Consider the following 26,950-nt stretch of genomic DNA (forward strand, 5'->3'; position numbering starts at 1 on the left):
GAGGGGGAATAGGTTTTGTCGTACCCTCTTCACGACTGTCTTCGTGTGCTTGGACCATGTTAGTTTGTTGGTGATGTGGACACCAAGGAACATGAAGCTCTCTACCTGCTCCACTGCAGCCCCGTCGATGAGAATGGGGGCGTGCTCGGTCCTCTTTTTCCTGTAGTCCGCAATCATCTCCTTTGTCTTGATCACGTTGAGGGAGGGGTTGTTGTTCTGGCACCAAACGGCAAGGTCTCTGACCTCCTCCCTATAGGCTGTCTCGTTGTTGTCAGGCCAACCACAGTTGTGTCATCTGCATATTTAATGATGGTGTTGGAGTCGTGCCTGGCCGTGCAGTCATGAGTGAACAGGGAGTACAGGAGGGGACTGAGCACGCACCCCTGAGGGGCCCCTGTGTTGAGGATCAGCATGGCGGATGTATTGTTTCCTACCCTTACCACCTGGGGGCAGCCCGTCAGGAAGTCCAGGATCCAAGTTCAGAGGGAGGTGTTTAGTCCCAGGGTCCTTAGCTTAGTGATGAGCTTTGAGGGCACTATGGTGTTGAACACTGAGCTGTAGTCAATAAATAGCATTCTCACATAGGTGTTCCTTTTGTCCAGGTATGAAAGGGCAGTGTGGAGTGCAATAGAGATTGCATCATCTGTGGATCTGTTGGGGCGGTAGGCAAATTGGAGTGGGTCTCAGGTTTCTGGGATAATGGTGTTGATGTGAGCCATGACCAGTCTTTCAAAATACTTCATGGCTACAGACGTGAGTGCTACAGGTCGGTAGTCATTTAGGCAGGTTACCTTAGTGTTCTTGGGCACAGGCACTATGGTGGTCTGCTTAAAACATGTTGGTATTACAGACTCGGACAGGGAGAGGTTGAAAATGTCAGTGAAGACACCTGCCAGTTGGTCAGCGCATGCTCGCAGTACACGTCCTGGTAATCTGCCTGCGGCCTTGTGAATGTTGACCTGTTTAAAGGTCTTACTCACATCGGCTGTGGAGAGCATGATCACACAGTCTTCCGGAACAGCTGGTGCTCTCATGCATGTTTCAGTGTTATTTGCCTCGAAGCGAACATAGAAGTAGTTTAGCTCGTCTGGTAGGCTCGTGTCACTGGGCAGCTCTCGGCTGTGCTTCCCTTTGTAGTCTGCAATGTTTTGCAAGCCCTGCCACATCCGACGAGCGTCAGAGCCTGTGTAGTACGATTCGATCTTAGTCCTGTATTGATGCTTTGCCTGTTTGATGGTTCGTCAGAGGGCATAGTGGGATTTCTTATAAGCTTCCGGGTTAGAGTCCCACTCCTTGAAAGCGGCAGCTCTAGCCTTTAGCTCAGTGCGGATGTTGCCTGTAATCCATGGCTTCTGGTTGGGGTATGTACGTACGGTCACTGTAGGGACGTCGTCATCGATGCACTTATTGATGAAGCCAGTGACTGATGTGGTGTACTCCTCAATGCCATCGGAGGAATCCCAGAACATATTCCAGTCTGTGCTTGCAAAACAGTCCTGTAGCTTAGCATCTGCTACATCTGACCAGTTTTTTTTTATTGATCTAGTCACTGGTGTTTCCTGCTTTAATTTTTGCTTGTAAGCAGGAATCAGGAGGATAGAATGAAGGTCAGATTTGCCAAATGGAGGGCGAGGGAGAGCTTTGTATGCGTCTCTGCGTGTGGAGTAAAGGTGGTCCAGAGATTTTTTCCCTCTGGTTGCACATTTAACATGCTGATAGAAATGTTGTAAAATGGATTTAAGTTTCCCTGCATTAAAGTCCCCGGCTATCCCACACTACATTAATGCCATAATTTACACAACAATGAAGAGGTTGTTTCTCCCCCTAAAACAAAGATAATGCCACCCAAAGACACACAGAACCCATCAGATGGAACGTACCATGTGTGGTGTAAAGTGGATCTCCACAGGTGGTTAGTTACTTACTTCACTGGTGTCAAGCTGCAGCAGGTGAACATTATTGTGAGTCTGTGGCTGGGGGTAGAGTTGGGAAGAGACAGGGGTCTAGCCATTCATGTAGGCAGGATACGTTCCTGTCCTGTCCCTGCAGTGCACTATAATGGTGGTTGTTCTAAGAGGCACTCGGGTTCCTCCCTGCAGCTCCTCCATAAATATAGTATCCAGAGAGCATAATCTCCGACCCCAAAGAGAAGACTGGCTCTGGTTGCATGGATGGCCGGGACTGGAGAGGAGCTAAGCATGGTTAATCTTGACTGAACCTAGCTACTTAACTACCTCAACAAACTCGCAATTTCCCTCCCATGTCCCTTTCGCTTTTGACATTGAATATCTTGACTCGGGCTATCTCTATTCCAGGATACTGTCCTTCTTATGGGTGACTTCTGTTCTCACCTCTTGGTGTGTGTGATGTTCATGTTCTCCAGACTCAGATCTGTCTCGTTTACACATGGTCTGTACATTCTGTGCCGCCGCGACCATGTGCATGTGCTCTGCAACATAATCTCGGAGCTTAATCAATCAATTCATGTTATTTGTTTGTTTCAAGACCAAACAACATGTCCATGGATCATTCTGGGTATACATTGGCCAAATATAGACAAAAACATTTTTGTTGTTGTTGACACAATAGACAGATAAAAGGCAGATAATGGGGCTGGATCGACCACTAGGAACATCCATCTTCACCAGACCCTGGTCCCTGACAAGGAAACCACTGGACAAAATAAACCGTGGAAGACAAAGGAACACCTAGATGGAAGAACATAAGTATTCATGGGAAGAAGCAAAGAAAATGGTGGAGGTGGAGATCATTGATGGATGACATGCTCACCATGGAATAAAACGGTTAAAGTCAAGTCTGTCACAAGAGACTAGCTCCAACTTCACACAGTCTGGTACTATCATGTTTATTTAGGTCGTGTTCCCCTGCTCAGACGTTGCATGCATCAACCAATGGTTGTGAGCCACGTCAGACTGTGCCGTCTCGCACCAGATTGCTAGAACATACAGTATGTGGTTAGCTGATACGTAAAATACCTACCCAGACATTGTAAGTTCTGGCATGCTCCAGCAACGTCTGAGCAGAGAAACACAACCTTAGTCATTGTGGACATTCTCCACCTTCTGCTGTATTGACTTGACACTGTCAAATCACTGAAGTCCAGTCAGACCAGGTACATGTTGAGGTCCAGTCAGACCAGGTAAATGTTGAGGTCCAGTCAGACCAGGTACATGTTGAGGTCCAGTCAGACCAGGTACATGTTGAGGTCCAGTCAGACCAGGTACATGTTGAGGTCCAGTCAGACCAGGCACATGTTGAGGTCCAGTCAGACCAGGTACATGTTGAGGTCCAATCAGGTCAAGTGATAAGAAAAACTCCTGGCCCTACCTAGAATATCTCTGAATAACAGAGCATCAGGATTGTGATCAATTCCCTTTCAATTCCAGTAAATGCAGGAGGTAAACTAAATTCTAATTCCACATTTTCCTAATTGAAAAGCATTGAGAATTGGAATTTCAGTGTACGTCTTGAATTGAAATAGACCCCAATCCTGCAGAGTACTGAAGTCAGAGGGTGTCCCTTGGTTTGATAACTTGTTGTTTCAGAAACATCTAGATTCAGAAACTTCTAGAGCTTCAATTATAGCTTGAGAAAACAATGGAGTCATTGAGAATCCTTTCTTTTGACAATCAAACCTGCCATTTGACAGCTGCTGATTTCCACCCACACAACATGGATAGTGCCTGTCATAACATGGCGAGTGTCACCATCCCTGCAGTACCATCAAGGGGGCATGATTCAGAGTGGGTCTGGCCACCAGAACACTTATCATTCCAGAATTCCAATGGGACATTTTTGAATGGCGATCACATATCTAGTGTGAACCTGTGAGCTAGACAGGCCGAGAAAGAACGAGTGAGGGAATGAGAGAGAGAGACTGAACATGAACACTGCATAGACACTGAAGTACTAGAGGACAGTGACATGCCACCTACTGGAGTCACTAGTGCTGCAAACTGTCACAGACTCTGATGGTGACGGTGGGCCATCTTTATTTAGCACCAGACCAGCCTTTGGGTCGGCCCAGGGGACGGGCGGGGGGCTTCTGGCAAGACAACCAATCACAAAGGGACACTTGTACATAAACCAGAGAGCTGGAGAGTGAGGAAGGAAGGAGAGCGAGAACCTGGGCCACATTCAATAAAACCTGTTTCATGACTATAGAACACAACCCTTTTTTAACCCTTTGCTATAACATCACCGGTGTCATAGAAATTGCACTACTGTAAAAATGTAATACGTTTAAAATCAGATATCTGACAGTTAAACTGTTCTTAAATGCTAATGTGCTAGCTACACAAAGTGATAATGATAACAAACAGAAACGAGACCAACTTGTAAAAAACGAAGTACAAACTTTATTATTGTCTTTACAAAAGGCACAAGCCTCTTCTATATCCACCCACAAGTTTCTTCTTAAAAAAACCTCTAAATATAATAGCTTCTCAACGACCGTGTGGACTGACTGTCCAACAAAACATAAGACAACAGATAAAGAGGAGCTGGGGAGGAGAGGAGGGCGTGAGTGATGGAGAGGGAAGACAGGACGAGAGTCGTGTTGACTACAGACAGACAAAGAGATGAGGGACAGACAGACATGGGACAGGGGTTGTATTCACTAGGGCACACCGTAGCAATGGAAAATTAAAACAACTGTTTCTTATTGGGCAAGGTCAGGTAGTATCTCCCTGTTTCAGTCCATTTTCTTCCGTTTGGTGCCTAATGAATACACCCAGGGTATATGACCGGGTCAGACACAGGGAAAGGGGGAAATACACAGCTGTGTGGTTTTAGTCTCACAACATATCAAGAGCTTCAGCCGAGGAGAGGCCCCCTTTTAGAAAAATAAGAGGAACCCTCTCCCATATATAGTACAGTAAGTGCTTTAGAACCGTAACCCCCCCATTCACTGACCCCTGCCCACCTCACAGGCAATCTGTTATGTATCTAACAGAGATATCGTATAGAAGATACACAACAAAAATCTATGGGACAGTGCTTGGCATCAGCAGAGGAAATGTTTGAACACAGGTACTGAAAAGGGGTACGAAAAGGTTTCTACGGACATAGCATAAAGCGTAACCAAACAAAAAAAATAACATTTTGTTCAGTAATCAATAGGACTGGATCGGAGGACTGCCCCCTCCGATCCAGATTATAAGGTTTATAGAGGGCACACCTCAAGAATCACTGACCATTTCCAAATAATGGAACTCAACATGGCTAAATTGGTTTTCTTCCTGGGTGAACACAGTGGTCACGTTCCAGGCTGACTACATTGCAGTCGCACTGCACGCAGCAACCCATGGTTGCGTGCCACCTCACTGACTTTCCAATCGGGCATCAGTTAGCGGTATCATTTTGTGGTAAGCTGATACAAAAACACCTATCCAGGCATTGTGAGGTTCTGGCATGCGACTGCAATGAAGTGGCCTTGAACGTGGCCAGTGTGAATCCACTGTAAATACCAAGAAGGAAGGATAGGAGGGAGATGCGTCTCATCTGTCCAGCAGTAAAAGGACTCCCTCTCCACTCAAAGGGAAGACATAAGGGACAATCAACAAATCAATCCAATTTGCCATCAAATAATTTTACATCAAAACCAACTCCTTTGCGATTGGCCGTATTGTGGCCAAAAATAACCTCTGGGACAAAACCGTTGCTTTTTGCTCTTGAAAAGTGGCAGTTAAAGATGCTAAAGGTACTGGTGGAATCTCCTGGAATGTCTAAAAACAATGCATCCACATCTCCTTTTGGAAACCACAGCACACTAAAACAAAGCTTAAGCCGCCAAGTGTGTATTTATATTGGGAGGTTCTCGACAAAAAGGTTTACAGTATCAATCCCATTGAACAGTGTTCAGGCTTTCCCTATAGGTGTAGCCAGCCTCTACCTCTTTCTCGCTCTGACTCCAGGGTTGAGTTAAGGCTGGCCTCACAGTGCCTACCCTGCACATTACAAGCTGTGTTATTGCAAACCGCTGCCCCTCTCTCTCTCCGCTCACCCCAGGCAGCGTGGTATACTGGGTACAATCCAGATGGGCATATTCTGCACAATTTCTCTAAGTATTGTAAGGATCTGACAATCTGCACAGAATCTGGGTTTCTCGAACACACCATGACTGTTCATGTGTCTGTCTCCATTCCCCCCTCACTCCACGGGATAGGAGAACCTCCAATACAGCAAGGTTTCAATCAGGTCAGCCCGAGAAAACTCAGGCTTTTGAAACAGTGTCTGTGATCCCTGTAAACCACTGTCATATCTGGAGCACAACAAAACCACCATAGACTTTACAGAGAGAATGATACACGCTCAAAAGCACAATAATAAAAACTGACAATAGCCAGGGATGCTAACTGGTGAGGGCCCAAAAAGGTGCCCAGACATTTTTTTGTTGTTGCACAGAGACACGCTGGAAATCTGTGGAAACTGCAAGAAAATGTGCCTATTTTCAGAGTTGGGTTGTCACAATATCAACATTTTACTAATGACGTGATACCAAGCCAAGTATCACGATGCTGAGTAGTATGGTGATGCCACAGATACCTGCCCCCCCTCAGGACGCTTGTTCCTATTAGTGAATATGCTCAGTCAAATGCTCAGTCAACCAATATCATTGGCCATTAAGGATCTAAACTCACAAACATCAGAGAGACATTTCCAAAACTCAGGGACAAATGATGGGAGGAGCTTTATCAGATGGGAGGAGCTTTATCAGATGATGGGAGGAGCTTTATCAGATGGGAGGAGCGTTATCAGATAATGGGAGGTTTATCAGATGGGAGGAGCTTTATCAGATGATGGGAGGAGCTTTATCAGATGATGGGAGGAGCTTTATCAGATGATGGGAGGAGCTTTATCAGATGATGGGAGGAGCTTTATCAGATGATGGGAGGAGCTTTATCAGATTATGGGAGGAGCTTTATCAGATGATGGGAGGAGCGTTATCAGATGATGGGAGGAGCGTTATCAGATGATGGGAGGAACTTTATCAGATGATGGGAGGAGCTTTATCAGATGATGGGAGGAGCGTTATCAGATGATGGGAGGAGCTTTATCAGATGATGGGAGGAGCTTTATCAGATGATGGGAGGAGCTTTATCAGATGATGGGAGGAGCGTTATCAGATGTGGGACCATTAATTGCACAGGAGGGTGTGTGTGTTCTCCTACAATATCAAACAGAGGCCTGTCCCAAATACAGGGCTTTCCTAACCCTGAACACAACCCACCTAATTACAGCGTGGAGCTGGATACACCAGCCTACCCTATGTGTACAAGAGCAAAAACACACAAAGGGTTTTAAAAACTCAAGACGTACCCATCGATTAGCTTATTCAACAAGCTAGATGCCAAAATGTCAGAAGCAACAGACAAAAGGGTGAATCAGTGTTACAGGTTTTTGTCTGTACTACCGATGGAACCAACATACTTTTTGTAGTTAGGGGAGTGTCGCCTACATAAATGTCTACTGGGAACCCAGCCCAGTAAAAAGTGTGATGGCGCTAAAAGAGAGAGGGAACTGTAAGTGCACTCCTCCTCTTTCCATAGTAAGCTTAGCTTTAGCTTTGTCTCATAACAGCACCACTGAAATGAACAGACCTCTAGCTGCGTCAATATGGGCCTTTTCGGTGCTGTCACGTTTCAGTATAATCCCTGTGATTTATCGACCACAGCCCCCGAGCAGAACACAAGATCAAAAAGAAATCCTGTAACGCAAACTCTTACAAATTCTTTGTAAAGTACAACAGAAAAACAACAACATTTTCTCTTACTAAGGAGCCAAAAAGGTGTGTTGGAACTGATTCAGAATGTGTCTTTGAATGCTCACAGTGTCTCATCGCTCAGGGGAGATCCCCCTGGGCAGAAATATAGTGAAGAGATACAGGAAGTAGAAGACTTCTTGGAGAAATTATCTCTTGTATGGGGGGTGTGGGGTCGCCTGGGATGGCTGTGCTGCTGGTTGGGGTACAGCTGTCCTATCCAGGCGCGCTCTCCTGCTCGCTGGGCATATAAGTTGCTTGGTTGGTTTTGGAGAACTGAGCCAAGGGACCGGGCTGGACCGGGGTGTGACACTTCCATCCTCAGGCAGCTCTCTGGAGAAGCAAGACCCAGAGAGGGAGTGGGTTGGATGGGTGCGTCGTGACCGATGGGAAGGCTGCTGGCTGCTTGAGCTATGTGGAACTGTCAGGTCAACCCATCACCTTTCTACTGATTTTCTTGTCCGGTTTGAGAAAAAGCAAGAAAGCAGAAAAGAGAGACAGAAAGAAGTGTGTATGTGTAATTATCCGGTTACAGTAGACTATCCTAGTTCAGGTGTGTGTGTGTGTGTGTGTGTGTGTGTGTGTGTGTGTGTGTGAGTCTGATCCGTCTATCCAACCTAATAAATGGCCATATAATCAGAGTATTGTGGGTATTGTACGGGGCCCCCTCTCGTGGCCCCTGTGTGTGATGGGAGGCCTCAGGGCAGTGAGCAGTCCTCTGGCCCCTCGCTGTCGGACGCCGTGTCGGACCCCGCTGTGTCTGTGAGGGCGCGTCCCTGGGTGACGATCACCGCCCGGCGCTGCTCCTCCTCCCCCACCCTCTCCTGGATGCTCTCAATGTGCTGGATGGCCTGGAGATGGAGGGAGAGACAGATATGGAGGGAAGCAGAGTGAGTGACAAACAGCAGTGGCAGACGCAGTGACTACACCACCATCTGGTGTTCACATGTGGAAATGCATTGACAATTGCCACTTTTTATGGATACTTTCCATAGAACTACCAAATGTAGTTCTGACTGAAGAAAAATCTATCTGCAACATACCAAAGATAACGGTTGCATAAATTCAGAGAGCGCAGTTTTGTCTCCCTGCGTTTGATACAACTACAATTTCTCCACAGGTGTTCTTCTTTGGCTCACCTGCACAATGGTGTCCAGGTTCTGGCGAGACGTGGAGGCTGTGTTGATGACAGAGGCCGGGCCCATGGTTACCACGGTGACGTGATGGTGAGGCGGGGCTGGTGCGGGGGCTGGGACGATGACTGTGGGGTGGTGGGTGGGGGCGGGGGGCGACCTGGGGGCCAGCACCTGGAGGGCCAGGAGGATGAAGAGGTCACATAGATATACATTGTGCATGTTAGAGATACATTAGTCAGACTGCACGGAATCACAAATCACCTTGCACCCCCCCCCCCCCCCCCCCAATCAATCTCATTAATCTGACAAAGAAAAAACAGGTGCTTCAACAAAGCACTGAGTAAAGGGTCTGAATACTTATGCAAATTTAATATTTCAGTTGTTTATTTTGAATACATTTGCTAAAATCTCTAAAAACCTGTTTTCGCTTTGTCCTTATTGGGTATTGTGTGTAGATTGATGAGTAAAATAATACATTTTATCAATTTTAGAATAAGGTTGTAACGTAACAAAATGTGGAAAAGGTCAAGGGGTCTGAATACTTTCTGAATGCACTGTATTCATGGAATCAAGATGAGTGATTCTGCACCTCTCCTTGCCCAAACCGATCCCCGAAAACACACTGGTTGACACTCGAAAAGTCAATTTTTAGAAAGAGCAAGCCATTTGTTTCAGTCACCCTAAAACGCCACATGATGACTAACAACACACTATATCCAAGCTTTATTATTTAATAACAAGGAAATACATCAGACTCATCTTCCCAACACCTCTTTTCTAGGAGCTTCTGCTGCCCTCTGGTGAACAACAATACAACTACAACTATGTTCCTCTCTACATTCTACAGCCTGAGCCCCAGTGACACTGCTTGTCATCATGCTGTTCCCTATTCAACCTGAGATGCCACCGTGGGGGAGGGTAGGAGGGAGGGTAGGAGGGAGGGAGAGACCTTCACCACAGAGACGGGATTTCTAGGGCCATATAAAATGAACAAAATGCATCAGTGATTCCTATTTTCCTTCAATTTTCTGAAGAGGCAACAGCACAGGAATGCCCGTGTTTGTGTGTGCACGTTTGTCTACCACTTCGTGTAGCCGCTAGTGATGATGCTAATGTCATGACAACCATCTTCTGGTAGACAGAAAAGGTTCCCAAAAACCTTATCAATTAAACGTTAACTAAAAAAGTAGCCTAAGCCTACCTGGCAGAATGATATCATGATTATTTGCATCAATCGAGTGGACATTTGTTTTGTAAACTCTGCCATCAAATGAACGCTACAGAAACATTGCTACCCAAACAACAGTCTCTGGCTGGTGTGCAGCTCAATTAAAGGGTAATTACACCCCAAAATCAACCTTTCTTTTTTCCACACCTCAAAAGTTGTCTCCTGGTCTAAGCATTATTGTGGACTTACAACATCCAGTTGTGTTGTTTTTCTAGTTAAAAAAGTGTTATTTTGAGAGCGTTTCCACTGTGGCGATTTAGAGTCTTCCTGACGCCTCTGGAGACAATAACGTAGTCGTGGACAAAAGTTTTGAGAATGTACACAAATATGAATTTCCACAAAGTTTGCTGCTTCAGTGTCTTTAGATATTTTTGTCAGATGTTACTATGGAATATTGAAGTATAATTACAAGCATTTCATAAGTGTCAAAGGCTTTTATTGCGAATTACATGAAGTTGATGCAGAGTCAATATTTGCAGTGTTGACCCTTCTTTTTCAATACCTCTTCAATCCACCCTGGCATGCTGTCAATTAACTTCTGGGCCACATCCTGACTGATGGCGGCCCATTCTTGCATAATCAACGCTTGGAGTTTGTCGGAATTTGTGGGTTTTTGTTTTTCCACCCGCCTCTTGAGGATTGACCACAAGTTCTCAATGGGATTAAGGTCTGGGGAGTTTCCTGGCCATGGACCCAAAATATCGATGTTTTGTTCCCCGAGCCACTTAGTTATCATTTTTGCCTTATGGCAAGGTGCTCCATCATGCTGGAAAAGGCATTGTTCATCACCAAACTGTTCCTGGATGGTTGGGAGAAGTTGCTCTCGGAGGATGTGTTGGCACCATTCTTTATTCATGGCTGTGTTTCTTAGGCAAAATTGCAAGTGAGCCCATTCCATTGGCTGAGAAGCAACCCCACACATGAATGGTCTCAGAATGCTTTACTGTTGGCATGACACAGGACTGATGGTAGCGCTCACCTTGTCTTCTCCGGACAAGCTTTTTTCCGGATGCCCCAAACAATCGGAAAGGAGATTCATCAGAGAAAATGACTTTACCCCAGTCCTCAGCAGTCCAATCCCTGTACCTTCTGCTGAATATCATTCTGTCCCTGATGTTTTTCCTGGAGAGAAGTGGCTTCTTTGCTGCCCTTCTTGACACCAGGCCATCCTCCAAAAGTCTTCACCTCACTGTGCGTGCAGATGCACTCACACCTGCCTACTGCCATTCCTGAGCAAGCTCTGTAGTGGTGGTGCCCCTATCCCGCAGCTGAATCAATTTTGGGAAACGGTCCTGGCACTTGCTGGACTTTCTTGGGCATCCTGAAGCCTTCTTCACAACAATTGAACCGCTCTCCTTGAAGATCTTGATGATACGATAAATGGTTGATTTAGGTGCAATCTTACTGGCAGCAATATCCTTGCCTGTGAAGCCCTTTTTGTGCAAAGCAATGATGACGGCACGTGTTTCCTTGCAGGTAACCATGGTTGACAGAGGAAGAACAATGATTCCAAGCACCACCCTCCTTTTGAAGCTTCCAGTCTGTTATTCGAACTCAATCAGCATGACGGAGTGATCTCCAGCCTTGTCCTTGTCAACACTCACACTGTTAACGAGAGAATCAATGACATGATGTCAGCTGGTCGTTTCGTGGCAGGGCTGAAATGCAGTGGAAATGTTTTTTGGGGATTCAGTTCATTTGCATGGCAAAGAGGGACTTTGCAATTAATTGCAATTCATCTGATCACTCTTCATAACATTCTGGAGCATATGCACATTTCCATCATGCAAACTGAGGCAGCAGACTTTGTGAAAATTATATTTGTGTCATTCTCAAAACTTTTGGCCGTGACTGTATGTCACATCAGTAGTGTGTGTATGTGTGCGTCCTCTGAACATATGTCAGTCATATCATTAGGGTGTGTTGATATGCGAGTGTGATTGTATGTCTCTCAGTCTCTTTCTCTCACCTGTGGGCTGTGGGCTGGGGTGCTGGCTCTCTCCTGCTGGTCGGAGTGAGTTCCTAACACATGTTCAGGCTGAGTACCACCAACCACAACACAGCAGACCTGAGTGGTTAACAGAAGTAGGACTCAGACTGGAGACCATAACACGGCCATTGCTGAATATGCACCGTCATAGGTATTATCTCTGCGCAACATTGCTAATGAGTATGGTCATTAAAGCCTTGGATTGGTCTTTATCTACTGAACATAAATATAAACGCAACATGCAACAATTATAAAGACTTTATTGAGTATAAGGAAATCAGTCAATTGATATAAATTAATTAGGCCCTATTTTATGGATTTCACATGATTGGGAATACAGATATAAATCTGTTTGGGGAAAAAGGTAGGGGTGTGGATCAGAAAACCAGCCAGTATGTAATGTGACCACCATTTGCGTCATGCAGCGCGACACATCTCCTTCACATAGAGTTGATCAGGCTGTTGATTGTAGCCTATGGAATGTTCCACCACTCCTCTTCAATGGCTGTGCGAAGTTGCTGGATATTGGCGGGAACTGGAACACACTGTCGTACATGTCCACCCAGAGCAACCCAAACATGCTCAATGGGTGACATGTCTGGTGAGTATGCAGGCCATAGAAGAACTGGCACAGTTTCAGCTTCCAGGAATTGTGTACAGATCCTTGCGACATGAGGCTGTGTATTATCATGCTAAAACATGAGGTGCATTTTATAGGCCTTCCCAATGGTACTATGCATTGGCATTCAAATAGATTGAATTTTACAGCCTAACGGTTGGCAATGCAAGCACACTGATAAAGCCTGTCCATGTAGGCTAACAGTAGCATTAATCTCACCCTGTCCATGTAGGCTACCAGTAGCATTAATCTCACCCTGTCCATGTAGGCTACCAGTAGCATTAATCTCACCCTGTCCATGTAGGTTGACAGTAGCATTAATCTCACCCTGTCCATGTAGGCTACCAGTAGCATTAATCTCACCCTGTCCATGTAGGTTGACAGTAGCATTAATCTCACCCTGTCCATGTAGGCTACCAGTAGCATTAATCTCACCCTGTCCATGTAGGCTACCGGTAGCATTAATCTCACCCTGTCCATGTAGGCTACCAGTAGCATTAATCTCACCCTGTCCATGTAGGTTGACAGTAGCATTAATCTCACCCTGTCCATGTAGGTTGACAGTAGCATTAATCTCACCCTGTCCATGTAGGCTACCAGTAGCATTAATCTCACCCTGTCCATGTAGGCTACCGGTAGCATTAATCTCACCCTGTCCATGTAGGCTACCAGTAGCATTAATCTCACCCTGTCCATGTAGGTTGACAGTAGCATTAATCTCACCCTGTCCATGTAGGCTAACAGTAGCATTAATCTCACCCTGTCCATGTAGGCTACCAGTAGCATTAATCTCACCCTGTCCATGTAGGTTGACAGTAGCATTAATCTCACCCTGTCCATGTAGGCTACCAGTAGCATTAATCTCAACCTGTCCATGTAGGCTACCAGTAGCATTAATCTCCCCCTGTCCATGTAGGCTACCAGTAGCATTAATCTCACCCTCGCTATGTAGGCTACCAGTAGCATTAATCTCACCCACGCTATGTAGGCTACCAGTGGCATTAATCTCCCCATTCCATGTAGCATTAATCTCACCCTCGCCATTTCAGATGTATAAGGGTTTTGTATAGAGGTCGACCGATTAACTTCACTAGGGTAGGGGGCAGCATTCGGAATTTTGGATGAAAAGCGTGCCCAAATTAAACTGCCTGCTACTCAGGCCAAGAAGCTAGGATATGCATATAATTGGTAGAGTTGGATAGAAAACACTCTAAAGTTTCCAAAACTGTTAAAATAATGTCTGTAAGTATAACAGAACTGATATGGCAGGCAAAAACCTGAGGAAAATCCAACCAGGAAGTACTATTATTTTGAAAGGCTGTATTTCCATTGAAAGCCTATCCACCATACAAAGACGTAGGACCCAGTTCACGATCTCTATGGCTTCTTCTACATGTGGCCAGTCTTTAGGCATTGTTTCAGGCTTTTACGCTGAAAAATGAGGGAGATACAGCACTTTCAATGAGTGGACAGTGGAAATTTCCAGACATGAGTCCAGCGCGTGATCGGGAGCTTGCTTTTCTTGTTTCTCCTTTTCTATTGACGAAGCTTTTGTCCGGTTGAAATGTTATTGATTATTTATGACAAAAACAACCTGAGGATTGATTTTAAACATCGTTTGACATGTTTCTACGAACTTTTATTGTATCACTAGTTAACTAATGTTAACTAATGTCCTTGGTTTGGAGCGAGCAGTCGCACTACGCTTCGCTCCACAGGTAATATTACACTTCACTACATTACAACGGCTTGATTTGTTTGATCTGAGCAATTCTTCTTAGCTAGCTACATAGCCATATTTGTATCAAAGATAATTGTGTAGTTTAGAGTAATTAGAGTAAATATCGAGGCTAGCTATCTTCGTCCTCCTAACGTAGTCCTCCTAACGTAGTCAACACTGCTAGCTAGCTAGCTAGTCATCACTGCTAGCTAGCCAACTTCTACCGACTAGCAGCACTGTAGAAACGATTACATTACAACGTAACGACTTGATTAGTGTGGTGTTAGTGTTAGTTAGCCAGCTACATAGTTGTCTTTGCTGTCTCTGTATCTAAGATAATTGTGTAGTTTGAGTAATTATCGAGGTGAGCTAGCCAGCCGCGACGCCAGACTTAGTCAACACACCTAGTCATCATTAACCCACTGCTAGCTAGCCAACCGTTACCGACTAGCAGCGCTGTAGATACTAATACTTTACAACGGAACGATTTGACTAGTGCAGTGTTAGCTAGCTAGCTACTTAGTTGTCTTTGTCATTGCTTGATAATTGTGTAGTTTAGTAATTACCGAGGTCAGCTAGCCAGCCATCGAGGTTAGCTAGCCAGCTATTTCCGTCCCCCGCGACACCATTTTTCCTAACCCAGCCAACTATTACCGACGAGCAGCATTGTAGAAACTAAATACATTACAAGGAACGTCTTGATTAGTGTTATGTTAGCTAGCTAGCTACAAAGTTGCTTTGTTTCATGACAAGGTGTAGTACTGAAACTATCGAGGTTACCTTGCCAGCTACACATTCAAAGTCAACAACGCAGCCACTGCTAGCTAGCCTACTCCACCAGCCAGCAGTACTGTATCATTTTTCGTCATTTTTAGTCAATAAGATTTTTGCAACGTAAGCTTAACTTTCTGAACATTCGAGACGTGTAGCCCACTTGTCATTCCAATCTCCTTTGCATTAGCGTAGCCTCTTCTGTAGCTTGTCTGTCTATCCCTGTTCTCTCCCCTCTGCACAGGCCACACAAACGCTCCACACCGCGTGGCCGCTGCCACTCCAACCTGGTGGTCCCAGCGTGCACGACCCACGTGGAGTTCCAGGTCTCCGGCAGCCTCCGGAACTGCCGGTCTGCGGCCAACAAGGCTGAGTTCATCTCAGCCTATGCTACCCTCCAGTCCCTAGACTTCCTGGCGCTGACGGAAACATGGATTACCACAGATAACACTGCTACTCCTACTGCTCTCTCCTCGTCTGCCTACGTGTTCTCGCATACCCCTAGAGCATCGAGCCAGCGGGGTGGTGGCACTGGAATCCTCATCTCTCCCAAGTGGACATTCTCTCTTTCTCCCCTGACCCATCTGTCTATCTCCTCATTTGAATTCCATGCTGTCACAGTTACCAGCCCTTTCAAGCTTAACATCCTTATCATTTATCGCCCTCCAGGTTCCCTTGGAGAGTTCATCAATGAGCTTGACGCCTTGATAAGTTCCTTTCCTGAGGATGGCTCACCTCTCACAGTTCTGGGTGACTTTAACCTCCCCTCGTCTACCTTTGACTCATTCCTCTCTGCCTCCTTCTTTCCACTCCTCTCCTCTTTTGACCTTACCCTCTCACCTTCCCCCCCTACTCACAAGGCAGGCAATACGCTTGACCTCATCTTTACTAGATGCTGTTCTTCCACTAATCTCATTGCAACTCCCCTCCAAGTCTCCGACCACTACCTTGTATCCTTTTCCCTCTCGCTCTCATCCAACACTTCTCACTCTGCCCCTACTCGGATGGTATTGCGCCGTCCCAACCTTCGCTCTCTCTCTCCCGCTACTCTCTCCTCTTCCATCCTATCATCTCTTCCCTCTGCTCAAACCTTCTCCAACCTATCTCCTGATTCTGCCTCCTCAACCCTCCTCTCCTCCCTCTCTGCATCCTTTGATTTCCTCTGTCCCCTATCCTCCAGGCCGGCACGGTCCTCCCCTCCTGCTCCGTGGCTCGACGACTCACTGCGAGCTCACAGAACAGGGCTCCGGGCAGCCGAGCGGAAATGGAGGAAAACTCGCCTCCCTGCGGACCTGGCATCCTTTCACTCCCTCCTCTCTACATTTTCCTCTTCTGTCTCTGCTGCTAAAGCCACTTTCTACCACTCTAAACTCCAAGCATCTGCCTCTAACCCTAGGAAGCTCTTTGCTACCTTCTCCTCCCTCCTGAATCCTCCTCCCCTCCTCCCTCTCTGCGGATGACTTCGTCAACCATTTTGAAAAGAAGGTTGACGACATCCGATCCTCGTTTGCTAAGTCAAACGACACCACTGGTCCTGCTCACACTGCCCTACCCTGTGCTTTGACCTCTTTCTCCCCTCTCTCTCCAGATGAAATCTCGCGTCTTGTGACGGCCGGCCGCCCAACAACCTGCCCACTTGACCCTATCCCCTCCTCTCTTCTCCAGACCATTTCCGGAGACCTTCTCCCCTACCTCACCTCGCTCATCAACTCATCCTTGACCGCTGGCTACGTCCCTTCCGTCTTCAAGAGAGCGAGAGTTGCACCCCTTCTGAAAAAACCTACACTCGATCCCTCCGATGTCAACAACTACAGACCAGTATCCCTTCTTTCCTTTCTCTCCAAAACTCTTGAACGTGCCGTCCTTGGCCAGCTCTCTTGCTATCTCTCTCAGAATGACCTTCTTGATCCTAATCAGTCAGGTTTCAAGACTGGGCATTCAACTGAGACTGCTCTTCTCTGTGTCACGGAGGCTCTCCGCACTGCTAAAGCTAACTCTCTCTCCTCTGCTCTCATCCTTCTAGACCTATCTGCTGCCTTTGATACTGTGAGCCATCGGATCCTCCTCTCCACCCTCTCCGAGCTGGGCATCTCCGGCGCGGCCCACGCTTGAATTGCGTCCTACCTGACAGGTCGCTCCTACCAGGTGGCGTGGCGAGAATCTGTCTCCGCACCACGTGCTCTCACCACTGGTGTCCCCCAGGGCTCTGTTCTAGGCCCTCTCCTATTCTCGCTATACACCAAGTCACTTGGCTCTGTCATATCCTCACATGGTCTCTCATATCATTGCTATGCAGATGACACACAATTAATCTTCTCCTTTCCCCCTTCTGACAACCAGGTGGCGAATCGCATCTCTGCATGTCTGGCAGACATATCAGTGTGGATGACGGATCACCACATCAAGCTGAACCTCGGCAAGACGGAGCTTCTCTTCCTCCTGGGGAAGGACTGCCCGTTCCATGATCTCGCCATCACGGTTGACAACTCCCTTGTGTCCTCCTCCCAGAGTGCTAAGAGCCTCGGCGTGACCCTGGACAACACCCTGTCGTTCTCCACTAACATCAAGGCGGTGACCCGATCCTGTAGGTTCATGCTCTACAACATTCGCAGAGTACGACCCTGCCTCACACAGGAAGCGGCGCAGGTCCTAATCCAGGCACTTGTCATCTCCCGTCTGGATTACTGCAACTCGTTGTTGGCTGGGCTCCCTGCCTGTGCCATTAAACCCCTACAACTCATCCAGAACGCCGCAGCCCGTCTGGTGTTCAACCTTCCCAAGTTCTCTCACGTCACCCCGCTCCTCCGCTCTCTCCACTGGCTTCCAGTCGAAGCTCGCATCCGCTACAAGACCATGGTGCTTGCCTATGGAGCTGTGAGGGGAACGGCACCTCCGTACCTTCAGGTTCTGATCAGGCCCTACACCCAAACAAGGGCACTGCGTTCATCCACCTCTGGCCTGCTCGCCTCCCTACCTCTGAGGAAGCACAGTTCCCGCTCAGCCCAGTCAAAACTGTTCGCTGCTCTGGCACCCAATGGTGGAACAAGCTCCCTCACGACGCCAGGACAGCGGAGTCAATCACCACCTTCCGGAGTCACCTGAAACCCCACCTCTTTAAGGAATACCTGGGATAGGATAAAGTAATCCTTCTAACCCCCCCTTAAAGATTTAGATGCACTATTGTAAAGTGGTTGTTCCACTGGATATTATAAGGTGAATGCACCAATTTGTAAGTCGCTCTGGATAAGAGCGTCTGCTAAATGACTTAAATGTAAATGTAAAACTACACATGGTTGATGATATTACTAGTTTATCTAGCTTGTCCTGCGTTGCATATAATCGATGGAGTGCCTGTTAATTTATCATCGAATCACAGCCTACTTCGCCAAACGGGTGTTGATTTAACCTGTTGGGTCTAGGGGGCAGCATTTGCACGTCTGGATAAAAAAAATGTACCCGATTTAATCTGGTTACTAATCCTACCCAGTAACTAGAATATGCATATACTTATTATATATGGATAGAAAACACTCTAAAGTTTCCAAAACTGTTTGAATGGTGTCTGTGAGTATAACAGAACTCATTTGGCAGGCAAAACCCTGAGACATTTTCTGACAGGAAGTGGATACCTGATGTGTTGTATTGACTTTAAACCTATCCCATTGAAAAACACAGGGGTTTAGGAATATTTTGGCACTTCCTATTGCTTCCACTAGATGTCACCAGCCTTTACAAAGTGTTTTGAGTCTTCTGGAGGGAGATCTGACTGAACAAGAGCCATGGAACGGTGATGTCCCATTAGACACCTGGCGCGCTAGTTCATGTTGGGTACCCTCGTTCCAATACGTTATAAAAGAGTATGCATTCGTCCACCTTGAATATTATTCATGTTCTGGTTAAAAAAGGCCCTAATGATTTATGCTATACAACGTTTGACATGTTTGAACGAACGGAAATATATTTTTTCCCCTCGTTCATGACGAGAAGTCCGGCTGGCTTACATCATGTGCTAACGAGACGGAGATTTTTGGACATAAATGATGAGCTTTTTTGAACAAAACTACATTCGTTATGGACCTGTGATACCTGGAAGTGACATCTGATGAAGAGAATCAAAGGTAATGGATTATTTACATAGTATTTTCGATTTTAGATCTCCCCAACATGACGTCTAGTCTGTATCGCAACGCGTATTTTTCTGGGCGCAGTGCTCAGATTATTGCAAAGTGTGATTTCCCAGTAAGGTTATTTTTAAATCTGGCAAGTTGATTGCGTTCAAGAGATGTAAATCTATAATTCTTTAAATGACAATATAATATTTTACCAATGTTTTCTAATTTTAATTATTTAATTTCTGACGCTGACTTGACTGCCGGTTATTGGAGGGAAACGATTTCCTCAACATCAATGCCATAGTAAAACGCTGTTTTTGTATATAAATATGAACTTAATAGAACTAAAAATGCATGCATTGTCTAACATAATGTCCTAGGAGTGTCATCTGATGGAGATTGTAAAAGGTTAGTGCATCATTTTAGCTGGTTTTATGGTTTTGGTAACCCTGTCTTTGACTTGACAAAACATTACACACAACTCTTGTAAATGTACTGTCCTAACATACTCTAAATTTATGCTTTCGCCGTAAAACCTTTTTGAAATCGTAAAACGTGGTTAGATTAAGGAGATGTTTATCTTTCAAATGGTGTAACATAGTTGTATTTTTGAAAAATTTGAATTTTGACATTTATTTGGATTCAAATTTGCCGCTCTTGAAATGCACCTGCTGTTGATGGAGTGCACCACGGGTGGCACGCTAGCGTCCCACCTAGCCCCAAGAGGTTAACAAGCACATTTATGAAAAAAGCACTGTCGTTGCACCAATGTACCTAACCATAAACATCAATGCCTTTCTTAAAATCAATACACAAGTATATATTTTTAAACCTGCATATTTAGTTAATATTGCCTGCTAACATGAATTTCTTTTAACTAGGGAAATTGTCCCTTCTCTTGCGTTCTGTGTAAGCAGAGTCAGGGTATACGCAGCAGTTTGGGCCGCCTGGCTCGTTGCGAACTGTGTGAAGACCATTTATTCCTAACACAGACCGTAATTAATTTGCCAGAATTGTACATAATTATGACATTCCATTGAAGGTTGTGCAATGTAACAGCAATATTTAGACTTAGGGACGCCACCCGTTAGATAAAATACAGAACGGTTCCGTATTTCACTGAAAGAATAAACTATTTGTTTTCGAAATTATAGTTTCCAGATTTGACCATATTAATGACCTACGGCTCGTATTTCTGTGTGTTATTATATTATAATTAAGTCTACGATTTGATAGAGCAGTCTGACTGAGCGGTGGTAGGCAGCAGCAGGCTCGTAAGCATTCATTCAAACAGCACTTTCCTGCGTTTGCCAGCAGCTCTTCGCTGTGCTTCAAGCATTGCGCTGTTTATGACTTCAAGCCTATCAACTCCCGAGATTAGGCTGGCAATACTAAAGTGCCTATAAGAACATCCAATAGTCAAAGGTATAGGAAATACAAATGGTATAGAGAGAAATAGTCCTAATTCCTATAATAACTACAACCTAAAACTTCTTACCTGGGAATATTGAAGACTCATGTTAAAAGGAACCACCAGCTTTCATATGTTCCCATGTTCTGAGCAAGGAACTTAAACGCTAGCTTTTTTACATGGCAAATATTGCACTTTTACTTTCTTCTCCAACACTTTGTTTGTGCATTATTTAACCTGTTGGGGCTAGGCGGCAGTATTGACAATTTCGGGAAAAATATGTGCCCATTTTAAATTGCCTCCTACTCAAACTCAGAAGCTAGGATATGCATATTATTAGTAGATTTGGATAGAAAACACTGAAGTTTCTAAAACCGTTTGAATGGTGTCTGTGAGTATAACAGAACTCATATGGCAAGCAAAAACCTGAGAGAAATCCTACCAGGAAGTGGAAATCTGGATGCATGGGCTCTCTTCAAGTCGTTTCCTATTGAATACACTGTGACGTAGTAATAATTGTGCACTTCCTACGGCTTCCACTAGATGTCGACAGTCTTTACAAAGTTGTTTGAAGCTTCGACGATGAACAGAGCCCGAATGACAAGGAGGGGAAGTTGTTGAGGCAGGGGGTGACATCACTTCTTGGGGCGCGTTCACGAGGGTGGATCCTCCCGTTCCAAAACCTTTTTCAAGACACAGGAACCGTCCGGTTGACATATTATTGAATCTTCACGTTCTGAAGGCCCTAAAGATTGATGTTTTACAACGTTTGACATGTTTGAACGAACGTAAATACAACTTTTTTTTACTTTTCGCCGCGACATCGTCCGCGCGCTTTCTACACTTGGAGTAGCTTACTGGACGCACGAACAACAAGGAGTTATTTGGACATAAATTATGGACTTTATCGAACAAAACAACTTTTGTTGTGGACCTGGGATTCCTGGAAGTGCCTTCTGATGAAGATGATCGAAGGTAAGGGAATATTTCTAATGCAATGTTTGATTTTAGATGACTCCCAGATGGCGGCAATCTGTATAGCCTAGTGTATTTTTCTGAGCTCAGTACTCAGATTATTGCAAAGAGTGCTTTCCTCATGAAGCTTTTTTGAAATCTTTCATAGCGTTTGCATAAAGGAGATGTTCATCTATAATTCTTTGAATGACAGTTTAATTTTGTATCAATGTTTATGACAAGTATTTTTGTAAATTGTGGCGCTGATTCACCGGCAGCATTTGAGGGGAAATATTTTCTGAACGTCATGCGCCGATGTAAAATGTTGTTTTTATATATAAATATGAACTTTATCGAACAAGGAGTGTCCTAGGAGTGTCATCTGATTAAGATCATCAAAGGTTAGTGCTGCATTTAGCTGTGTTTTGGGTATTTGTGATGCATGCTAGTTGCTTTGAAAATGGCTGTGTGATTATTTTTGGCAGGGTACTCTCCTAACATAATCTAATGTTCTGCTTTCGCTGTAAAGCCTTTTTGAAATCGGACAACGTGGTTCGATTCAGGAGAAGTGTATCTATAAAATGGTGAAAAATAGTCATATGTTTGAGAAATTGAAGTTATAGCATTTATGAGGTATTTGTATTTCGCGCGACGCGATTCCACTGGCTGTTGACTAGGGAGGTTAAACCAAATTGAACACGTTTCATTATTTATTTGAGACTAAATAGATTTTATTGATGTATTATATTAAGTTAAAATAAAAGTGTTCATTCAGTATTGTTGTAATTGTCCTTATTACAAATATATATATATAAAAACCGTCCGATTAATCGGTATCGGCTTTTTTTGGTCCTCCAATAATCGGCATCGGCGTTGAAAAATCATAATCGGTCGACCTCTAGTTTGGTATCATGTTTTTCAAACGAGAAAGCAACAATAAAAACCGTTTCCTTTGTAATAAAGTCAATATTCTGTTGTTGACCTCATGAAATGGTTTTACCACAACAAACTAGCCCAACACCCGTCAATTGAAACGGTGGGAAACTCACAAAAACTGATCAGAAATAAAATCATTGGATAATTATATTGGAGCAGGAGAGTTTATAAATAGCCTACAATATTTTCTGGGACTTTTTAACGACCAAATTGAGGAAATGACTGATTTTCAACTCAAGGTTTTCCAGTACTTGATTTTCTGAGCTCCAAATTCAAGTACTTCAATCACTTCAAACACGCTGTGCACACCCTGAATACGGTGGTTCCTGACAATTACTTGTTGTGGTTGTGTGTCTCTGCTCCTACCTCCTCCTGTCTCAAATGCTCCTCCAGCATCATTCGAACAGAGCGCTCCTTGTCCAGCTGCTGTCTCAGCTCCACCATCTCCCTCCGCAGGTCCTCCGTCTTCTCCTCCTCCAAAATGTCTGGGGAACCGATCCCTTCATCCTTCTCCTCCGCCCCGCGCCTCCTCTTTGGGGAGGAGCCGCTGAACTCCTGTTGGAGCAAGAGAGGGAGCGAAAGGAGGGAGGGAGAGTCAGAGAGTAAGTCATGGAGGACTAAGATAGGGTTGATTTGGACTACGACGGGTGATTCCTTCCATTGCAGTGTGTTTGATGAACAGTCTATGAACTAAGGAATGGACACAGGAAAGTAAACTGAATTTTAAATGCTGAGAAGAGTAGAACATTTCTCATCTACTGAGGCCAGATTACTATTGTTAAAAAACTAAGTAATGATTCTGAGCACAGTAGTGTGTGTAGAGAGCCACGTGCTGGTAGGAACAACTGCGTATCCAAACTAAATGGGGGGTGCACACTAGTGACACCAAATGATGACTGTGTCTCACCTGAATGAAGCGTTTGAGCTGGCTGTTCTGCTGCAGTAGTCGTGTCTTCTCCTGCTCCAGAGCGAAGATGTACTCTGCTGTCTGCTGCAAGATGGCTGCCTGTAGAGGAGTGAACACTGTTATAACTACGACAAAATGATACATAACAGCAACAAGAGCCTCTTGGCTGGTGCTGTAGCAGCAACAAGAGCCTCTTGGCTGGTGCTGTAGCAGCAACAAGAGCCTCTTGGCTGGTGCTGTAGCAGCAACAAGAGCCTCTTGGCTGGTGCTGTAGCAGCAACAAGAGCCTCTTGGCTGGTGCTGTAGCAGCAACAAGAACCTCTTGGCTGGTGCTGTAGCAGCAACAAGAGCCTCTTGGCTGGTGCTGTAGCAGCAACAAGAGCCTCTTGGCTGGTGCTGTAGCAGCAACAAGAGCCTCTTGACTGGTGCTGTAGCAGCAACAAGAGCCTCTTGGCTGGTGCTGTAGCAGCAACAAGAGCCTCTTGGCTGGTGCTGTAGCAGCAACAAGAGCCTCTTGGCTGGTGCTGTAGCAGCAACAAGAGCCTCTTGGCTGGTGCTGTAGCAGCAACAAGAGCCTCTTGACTGGTGCTGTAGCAGCAACAAGAGCCTCTTGGCTGGTGCTGTAGCAGCAACAAGAGCCTCTTGGCTGGTGCTGTAGCAGCAACAAGAGCCTCTTGACTGGTGCTGTAGCAGCAACAAGAGCCTCTTGGCTGGTGCTGTAGCAGCAACAAGAGCCTCTTGACTGGTGCTGTAGCAGCAACAAGAGCCTCTTGGCTGGTGCTGTAGCAGCAACAAGAGCCTCTTGGCTGGTGCTGTAGCAGCAACAAGAGCCTCTTGACTGGTGCTGTAGCAGCAACAAGAGCCTGTACAACTTCAAAGGGAAGACTTGTCTAGCAACTTATCAGTACGTGTTACAGGTCTGCTTGACACTTTGTGAACCCCTTGTTCTATTACAGATTTGTTTAGTCTTTACCATGAAATCTTCATTTAACCAGAACCAGTTTTTTTGATCTGACATAACAGCTTCATATTTACCAATACCATATGTTGGTGTACAGGAAATCATGTGCGTAGTAGAAAAACAACATTAAAAAGGAATTAGTGCAGGTACAAAAATAAGTGAACCCCAAGTTGCATTGGTTAAATCAAGTAGGTAATTAGAATCAGGTGGGTAAAATAATTGGGTACCAAATAAACCAATCAAAGGAGAGATCGTTAGGAAAGAGTTTGGGCGGGACTCGGATAAATAGAGATAAGAAACCTGGTCAGTTTGGTGTTTACCCATCCAGGTGAATGCAAAGCACACCATGCCGAGAGGAAAGGAGCTCTCAGAGGACATCAGGACGAGGGTAGGGAGAGCACATCAGTCTGGGGAAGGCTATAAAATCATCTCAAAAAGATTTGAGCTCCATCAGTCCACTGTGAGGCAAATGAAGAGCATTTAACATGACAGCAACTCGGCCTTGAAGTGGACGTCCTTCCAAAATAGCCCCAAAAACAATAATAAATCAGGTAAAAGCCAACCCAAACATAACATCTAGAGATTTGCAGACCTCCCTTGCTGCATCTCAGGTAACTGTGCATGCTTCAACAATAAGAACACTGAATCCAAATGCCATTCATGGGAGGGTTGCTAGGAAGAAGCCTCTGCTGTCAAAAAAAGAACCAAACTGCCTGTCTTAACTTTGCAAGAGACCACCTGGACAAACCTGAAGGTTTCTGGAAGTCCATTCTCTGGACCGAATAGTCCAAAATGGACCTTTTTGGTCACAATCAACACTGCTATGTTTGGCGAAACCCCAACACTGTCTACCACCAAAGTAACCTTATCCCAACGTCAAACATGGTGATGGGAATGTCAAGATGTGGGGCTGCTTTTCCTCCTCTGGACCGGGACGACTTCACATCATTAAGGGAACCATGAATTCTGAGGTATACCAGGAGATTCTTCAACAGAACGTCATGTCATCAGTCAAGGAGCTAAAGCTGGGCCGAAAGTGGGTCTTCCAACAAAGACCCAAAGCATTACAGCAAATCTACCAAATAATAGCTCAGGAGAAAGAAGAATTGTGTTTTGGATTGGGCAAGTCAAAGTCCTGACCTAAATCCAATCAAGATGCTGTGGCAGGACCTGAAGCGGACTGTTCATGCCAGACACCTCTCAAACCTCACTCAATTGGCTGAGTTCTGTAAGAAGGAGTTGGCAAAAATCCCTGAAAACAGACGTCAGAGACTGATCACTGGCTAGAGGAGACAGTTACGTCAGAGACTGATCACTGGCTAGAGGAGACAGTTATGTCAGAGACTGATCACTGGCTAGAGGAGACAGTTACGTCAGAGACTGATCACTGGCTAGAGGAGACAGTTACGTCAGAGACTGATCACTGGCTAGAGGAGACAGTTACGTCAGAGACTGATCACTGGCTAGAGGAGACAGTTATGTCAGAGACTGATCACTGGCTAGAGGAGACAGTTACGTCAGAGACTGATCACTGGCTAGAGGAGACAGTTACGTCAGAGACTGATCACTGGCTAGAGGAGACAGTTACGTCAGAGACTGATCACTGGCTAGAGGAGACAGTTACGTCAGAGACTGATCACTGGCTAGAGGAGACAGTTATGTCAGAGACTGATCACTGGCTAGAGGAGACAGTTACTCCAAGTTATCGCTGTTAATGGCGGTGCCACAAGCTATTGACTGAAGGGGCTCACATATTTGAGGACACATCAAATCTGAGTTTCTGTTAAATAAACCATTTGTTAAATAAACAATGAAAATATATATTTTTTTGTTTCTGTCATTTACCTGGACTGTCTGTATTACGAATTGCCCTGTAGGGTTCACATTCTTTCAAGCAGCACTGTACATATCTAGAATTATATGTACTGGGAGTTGAACAGGCATGGCAATCTCCCTGTCCATCTGACTGATCTCTATAGACTTTAACCTACTGTCCCACTATCCCTGTCTGATCTCTCTAGACGAACCTACTAACCCAATTCCCTGTCCGTCTGACTGATCTCTCTAGACTTTAACCTACTGTCCCACTATCCCTGTCTGTCTGATCTCTCTAGACAAACCTACAAACCCAATCTCCCTGTCTGTCTGACTGATCTCTCTAGACAAACATACAAACCCAATCTCCCTGTCTGATCTCTATAGACCTTAACCTACTGTCCCACTATCCCTGTTTGTCTGATCTCTCTAGACGAACCTACTAACCCAATCTCCCTGTCCACCTGACTGATCTCTCTAGACGAACCTACCAACCCAATCTCCCTGTCTGTCTGACTGATCTCTCTAGACAAACCTACTAACCCAATCTCCTTGTCTGTCTGACTAATCTTTCGACTTGAACCTACTATCCCACTATATCTGTCTG

General features: G+C 45.3%; 1 protein-coding gene across 3 annotated transcripts in view; it reads right to left on the reverse strand.

Annotated features, from left to right (window-relative positions):
* Window positions 1-4,356: 4,356 nt before the first annotated feature.
* LOC106564640 (transcription factor AP-4) overlaps window positions 4,357-26,950 on the reverse strand; it is a 28,968-nt gene continuing 6,374 nt past the window's right edge. For 2 of the 3 annotated variants that reach the window (XM_045715643.2, XM_045715642.2), the window contains exons 3-7: window positions 23,568-23,666; window positions 23,027-23,215; window positions 12,117-12,215; window positions 8,923-9,090; window positions 4,357-8,634 (exon numbers count right to left, since the gene is read on the reverse strand). In XM_045715643.2, the coding sequence (XP_045571599.1) occupies window positions 8,482-8,634; window positions 8,923-9,090; window positions 12,117-12,215; window positions 23,027-23,215; window positions 23,568-23,666 (708 nt within the window). In that variant the 3' untranslated portion in view covers window positions 4,357-8,481. The remainder of the gene's footprint in view (window positions 8,635-8,922; window positions 9,091-12,116; window positions 12,216-23,026; window positions 23,216-23,567; window positions 23,667-26,950) is intronic. The other variant, XM_045715644.2, reaches the window with a different exon arrangement.

This window comes from Salmo salar, chromosome 03 (assembly GCF_965601325.2).
Source record: "Salmo salar chromosome 03, fSalSal1, whole genome shotgun sequence".
In the NCBI taxonomy this organism is placed as follows: Eukaryota; Metazoa; Chordata; class Actinopteri; order Salmoniformes; family Salmonidae; genus Salmo; species Salmo salar.